The sequence below is a fragment of the Maylandia zebra genome, linkage group LG7 (assembly GCF_041146795.1).
Source record: "Maylandia zebra isolate NMK-2024a linkage group LG7, Mzebra_GT3a, whole genome shotgun sequence".
In the NCBI taxonomy this organism is placed as follows: domain Eukaryota; kingdom Metazoa; phylum Chordata; class Actinopteri; order Cichliformes; family Cichlidae; genus Maylandia; species Maylandia zebra.
This window is the reverse complement of record NC_135173.1, coordinates 16725739-16732166: the sequence shown is the minus strand read 5'-3', so window position 1 is coordinate 16732166 and position 6428 is coordinate 16725739. Positions and strand designations below refer to the sequence as shown.

General features: G+C 41.0%; 1 protein-coding gene across 1 annotated transcript; it reads right to left on the bottom strand.

Annotated features, from left to right (window-relative positions):
- Nucleotides 1–1678: 1678 nt before the first annotated feature.
- On the bottom strand, nucleotides 1679–6428 carry lmo2 (LIM domain only 2 (rhombotin-like 1)). The gene is made up of 3 exons (XM_004567713.5): nucleotides 5728–6428; nucleotides 4790–5005; nucleotides 1679–3782 (listed from the first exon to the last, which is right to left on the bottom strand). Exons 1-3 carry the CDS (start codon nucleotides 5766–5768, stop codon nucleotides 3557–3559), a joined length of 483 nt encoding a protein of 160 aa, XP_004567770.1. The 5' UTR covers nucleotides 5769–6428; the 3' UTR covers nucleotides 1679–3556.

The window sequence follows — 6428 nt, the reverse complement described above, 5'->3', positions numbered from 1 at the left end:
TAGATGGTATTCTCTGCTGTGTGCTACTCATATCAAGCCGGGTGTTCAGTATGGAATTGATTTATTGGTGAGACCACCGCATAGATTTTTAGGTTTTCTTTGTTATTCTTTTCTCTTTTTTTTTTTACTATGGCACCATTCCTGAAGCATTGCCTAATGCCACACTGATGATTCTGGAGACCCCCAAACGAGCACAGGGCCTATATCTCTCTGGGTGCCCATCTAGTGTATTCCCATCTCTATTGTGGTAAAACTCGTTAGTTTTCCCCACAAGTGTCTCCTTCAGCAAGAATGTAATCCCCGTCTGGGGTGGGTTTGGTCTGTTTCTTCATTCCTTCCTTCTCTATGAGGAAACTATCAGACCCAGCTAATCATCCTGGAGCTTCTGTGCTCTGACATGGGTTTTTCACCCAGTTCTCTCCTTTTTAGTCTCTCCTATGTCTCCTTTGTTGCAGACTGTTTCCCAATCACATCTTTCAACCACTTCTTAATGCCAGCTTAAGCGGTCTCCCTCACCAGCTAATATCGTGTGGTCAGGCGCCTTTATTCCAGAGCGGTTCATGGATTCAATTACTGGCGGGTGCCAGTAAAGATAACTGGGGATGGCAGGACGTTGTTGGATGGCACTGGAGGAGCATGCTTTGTGGCCAGTTCAGAGTGAGTTGTCAGCTGGCAGTCGTGAGGAGAGAGAAAAAACACTGTGTCCCAGCTTTGAAGACAGACAGTGAGAGTAAGGAAAGGATTGAGCATTACAGCCCCAGACATCATGACTTCATTAGAAGATTCTTCTGTTTCTGTCTCTTGGATTCATCGATCATGTCAGACGAGTTTGATCTTATTGGGGAGCTCTCCTTCTCCTTGGCAAAAAACAAACAAACCCCTAAAACAAACTGAAATGTCATTATTTTAAGCTTGAATTTATAAATCATTTAGTGACCTCTTGTGGCTAAAAACTGGGTTGAAGAATTGGTATCTATTTACTTAGTTGCCAAATCCTTCTATTTACACCTTCTAATAAGCTTGATAAAACAAGCTTTTAATCAGATTTATTGCAGCTTCGCTCTGCTTTCAGCTTCTGAGATGTTGTGTACAAAATATTGATCATAATAAGAAATACATTAACTTAACATCTATTACTCAAGGTGATTATAGTTTAATGTTTGCGTTTTATTTTTAAGCAGTTATAGTCATGACTCACTTAACCTATCAGGATGCAAACGACACAGATGAAGCTGGTTTTCATGTTGTCTGTTGGTCAAAGTGGTACTAAGTGGTACTTCAAATCTCTGCTTCTTGTGTTTACATTCTAGATAACTTCCTAGCATGTTTGTTTTACTGTTGCTGTGACCAATGTGCAGTATATATTCCAACTCTGATTTGCCATTCCTGTTCGGAGCATAAAGAGATTATCTTGACCATAATTAACGCATTATTTGCTGTTATTCTGGTAAATAACGTGTTACAAATTGTATCTGCATCACGATCTCACAAGCTGTTTGACTTTTTCTTTGTGACTGCCAGGAAGACACCCAAAGATTATCAGTATTGCTCTGAATTGTCATTTATTAAATAAATTCAAGGTTAATATACAAAAAGTCTCGAATGGATGTTGTTAAGATTCAGTATTGAGGAAGGGTACAAGAGGTGATCGAAGAATAACCACACTGGTCCGGCCGGGTGAAGTCAAACGAAGATTTTAATGAATACACGCGTGGGAAGAAAACTCTGTACGCAGACAGGAAGTAGTCTTCGACTTAATCAAAGCATGAACAGATATTTTATAGCATCAGGGTTTGTTTACTGACGCCCCTTCATGCGTCACAGATACATTTTATACATAGATCAGATCAACATCATCATGACTTTTTACCTAGAAAATCATCTTCTATTTTCATGGCTAGCCCTTCCTGTCTACCTTTCAGTTCTTGTCTTGTTCCTCTTTCTTGCCGAGACACCAAGAAACGGTTCCTCTTTTACCAAGACAATTTTGCAGTTACAGCCAAACATAACTAACCTCTCCTCTAAATAAATCTAATTTAAAGTGTGTGTGTGTGTGTGTGTTGACCTCACATGCTCTTTGTGTCACCTCTTACACTTCTGACCTTTTACCAGACCAGAAGCTCACTGAGACTATGTGTATGTCTTCTACTAAATAAATGTTTTAATCAAGAACCTCTACTAAAACCTTAATATAAAATGATAAAGCTATCTGTTACATTGCTAAAGCCTCGTCTTAGCCTGCGGCTCAAAATAACTTCCTGCTTCTTTCTGCATACAACTTCCTGTCAGCCTGCAACTCAGTCTTTCTGAAAGAGACACTGTCTAAACCTTGGAATGCAATATCCATGCTGCAAATTATATTATTAATGCAATAACAATTATTTAACAATAGCAGTAAAATAATTTCCCTCCTCGACAATGTCCAGAGAATAGGTAAAATTACAAAAGACACATGCAAAACCTCTGAAAAGTCAGTAAAACAAGAATTGCATGGGTTCCTTGACCACTAGAGGGCGCCACCGGTTCACCCCGGTAATACATAATCATTCTGATCAGACCCTCTTTTTTTTTTTTTTTTTTTTTTTTTTTAAATAAGTGGATGTTGTTTTTCATTTATAATTTGAAAATCAGGCAATGCTTTAATTACAGGTCTGTAATTTCCTAATAAATTCTCACAAATTTTCTTGTAAACTTTCAGAAACGATCATAGATGTACAGACACAGCATTCACCTGGCACATATCCACTTCATTCATTCCACCTAATTTCTAGTGAATCAGCCAGTGCAGCAGGCCGTTCGAGCATTTTAAATTTGTCCACAGGCAAACAATGACTTTAAGAGATTGTTTCACAAACTGTGAAGTGGACCTTGGTTGTATGTGGAAAAATATCAACTTAAGTTGAATGAATGAAGTGGAGCGCTATAATGATGACTTGAATTTGATTTAAATTCAGCTTCAATGCTTGTTTCGTTAATTTTTCATAAAAATACGAAGAAATATATGTTGGTGGAAGTGATAAGGTGGTTGATCTCTTCTCAGCTTCTTACTGGAGGCATGCAAAATAAAGCCTGACAACCACTGCTTTAACATATTACAGTTACAATTAATAAGCATTCAGTTAATGTATGTTTAGATTTAGAGAGAGACGCATTCTTTTAACAAAGTTCAAAAATAATTAGCGCTGGGAAAGTATTAAGAAATTACAAATCCATAAAAGACAAACTGCTGATCTGCTCAGTGTAAAGACTGCAAGAAACTGGACAAATTTTTTTTTTTATCTTGTTTTTGTTCCAGTGTACAACAAATGACCAATATTGCATTTTTAAACATTGTCAGTATTGGAGCATTTATTTTTTGCCTTCAATAAAAAAAGCTCTCGGTTATTGCTGGTGCAGTCTTCATTAGTCCCCATCAGGGAGACGTGCAGAGCCCCTCGTTTGCTTTTTTTTAATGATTCCATATTGATTTCAAATGCATTATAAAGCCTGCATTTTAAATATAAAATGTCTATCAGTAGTCCATTCCCTTTGAATCAAGGGGGAAGAAGACATCCTCCTAAACCATATTATTGTTGTTGAGCTTGGTCCACTCAAAGATGTCCTGCTCGCACACAATGTCTGAGTTGATGAGAAGGTAACGATCACCCACGCAGAAGTGCTTCTGGCAGGCAGCGCACTTGAAGCACTCCAGATGGTAAACCTTGTCCCGCACACGCATCGTCATCTCAAACGCTCGGATCCTCTTTTCACAGGAGGCGCAGAGACCGTCCTGGCCAAAGAGCCTGAGTGGATGAGAGGACATCAACATGTTACTGGGAGGAAGATGGAAAACATTTACTCGCTCTTAATGATGTGAAGCTGTAAGAGAGACTGACAGTATCTCCATTAAGGTACTCTGGATCTTTCCCCTGAGCCTGAGGGATTGAGCTGTTAGAAACCACCAGTGCTTCACAGACTTTTTCTATCCTGCTCAACTTCAGAAGCTGAAAATGTCACACAAACACCCACGATTTTTAGCAATTATTAGCAATAATAAATGGATCAGAGCTGAATTTCTGGGAAATGGTGCGGAAGTATCGAAGCATTGCATTACCTGCTTCTTGTTTGTTTATTTTACAGATAGGTTGTACTGATGTGCTTTACTTTCGGTCCATATTTTTCACCATAAAGTGGAAATGCATCGTCATCAAAGCAACACATACCTTTATAGTGGTGATACAGAGCATTCACAAGCCAGGTCCAATCATACAGGTTCTGCCACTGATTGATACTACATATTTGAGAGCACATTACGTATTAGGAGTACACCAGTGGGTCTGCCTGATTTTGTATCTCCTCCTGATCTTATCTTAGGTAAATGTGTTTACCTGATATGGCTGTGCACCACACAGCTACATATCATATCAAATTTTATCAGTTCTTTAACAGAGACCTGCCTTCTTCTCCTGAATCTATTTCAACTTGTCCGCACTTTCGTCAATAAAAAAGTTACAGCAGGAAAGAGGTTAGAAATTTCTATACTTGCCCAAAGTGTTTCTCCATGAGCCTTTAAGGTGTGATAAAAGATATACATACTAGTGCATCTCAAAAAGTGCATCTTTTTCTTAACTAAAAGGGCGAACATCAATATATTCTACTACATGTAGACTTCAATATCCTCAGTCTACTTTGGTTTAATGTTGATGCTTATGGCTTTAAGCTCCATGCTAGGACATTTTAACATGTTGACCAGACCTCATTTAGACGACCTAATTGATTAATTCATAATATCACTACCAACTGAACCAACCTGAGGTAATCTCTCCGACACAGTTTCCTTCCCAGCTTGTAGTAGAGCCGACGACCCACCTCTCCCAACCGACAGCCACACAGATCGCAGCTCAGGCAGTCCTCGTGCCAGTACTGCTCGATGGCCTTCAGGAAGAATCTGTCACCAATGCTCTGCTGACATCCACCGCATGTCAGCAGAGATGGAGGCATCTGGAGGACCTCATCCACCGGTTCCCTGGGGGAAAAAAAAAAAAGCAATAAGGATTTAGGGCTGCATCAAATTTTTGTTTCCTTCATCAGTTAATCTGCAAAGGTTTCCCTCAGTTGTGTGATTGGTTAGTTAGTCAATGTAACATGCAGATCTCTCAAACGTTCTGCTAACTGATGAATCAAATACTGGAAAAGAACTGTTCTAGCTCTGACACATACTTGTTGGTAACCTGTTGATATTTTGCTATTATTATGCAAATAAACCAAACAATTCCTGATCCAAAGGCACAGTTAGTGTTCTGCATCAATATTCACACTGTGTTGTATCTAATAAGTGCTACACAACCACATGTATATCTGAGCTGGAGCTGTGTGCACAGATGTGTTTTATTCCCATCCACCTGAGGGAGCCATTGGATATTAAACCGCTAACTAATAAAAAGTATGTCACACACAACATTGTTTGTTTTTTTTAAATGTCGATTTACGCTAGGAGTGCCTTAGCGCTCCACTTTTTCCTCGCAGGACCTTCATTTTGTTATTATTCACATTAACATTAACACATCACTCTGTTCTTAAACTTTGCCATTTTTAATCTAACAGCAGGATACTTCAGACCTTATGCTACCAGCTCTCTGGAGCTGTCTCACCGGAGAGTTGTGGCTGTCCCGTGAGTGCTGATGCGTCACGGATACTTTTACTTGAATCAGAAATGACATTATTTAAACATCATTCATTGCTACTTACTCGCTGGCCTCCAGCGTCTTCCTCTCTATAGTGGATGTCATTCTTCAAAGATGATGTCCAGCCTGGTCCACCAGATTAGATTTTGAAGTCACCGGCCAGCAAGCTCAGTGGGGACCCGCGAAGCGAAGCTGCGTGCGGGCGCTGCACCTGCTCCCCCTCCGAGGCACCACCAGCACCACCAGCAGCCCGCGTCAGGCTTTCAAACGTGTTCAATCGAAGGCAGCTGAGTCCAGACGAAATGGCCGCAAGACGCGAAGTGTTCGCTTTAAGCGGCTAAGCCGTGATGGAGGACACTGTCATCATTTCCTGAGGCAGTGACCCGCGGAGAGACTTCGCCTCTTTTCTTCCAAGTGTGACTCCTCACCCCGCAGGGACTTTGCTGCCTCTCCGCTCTTTTATTAAAATGCACACGCCGTCTGATGCGATCAGAAGGTCACTTGCGTGGCTCTCCGTGTCCGTGCGTGCCTTTTCACAGGCGCGCGACTCCACATGAAGCAGCGGGCACCGTTATTGTGCAGTAGCAGCAGCATCGTGTTTTAAATACACCCCCCTCCCACACCCCCTTCCCCTCCTCACACCCACTCTCTCTCGCTTGTCAGGCTGTGCTTTCGTTTTCCTCTTCCTGCTCACGACTGTTTGACAATGGGGGGAAATCGGTCTTAAAGCGACAGCTTAACACGGCCTTGCTCTGTCAGGCATGG

Coding starts and splice junctions, on each gene's coding strand:
- lmo2 (XM_004567713.5), bottom strand. CDS start 5,768: ATGACATCCACTATAGAGAGGAAGACGCTGGAGGCCAGCGA. Junction 5,006..5,727: donor AAGACGCTGGAGGCCAGCGA/GTAAGTAGCAAT, acceptor TTTTTCCCCCAG/GGAACCGGTGGATGAGGTCC. Junction 3,783..4,789: donor TGTCGGAGAGATTACCTCAG/GTTGGTTCAGTT, acceptor TCATCCACTCAG/GCTCTTTGGCCAGGACGGTC.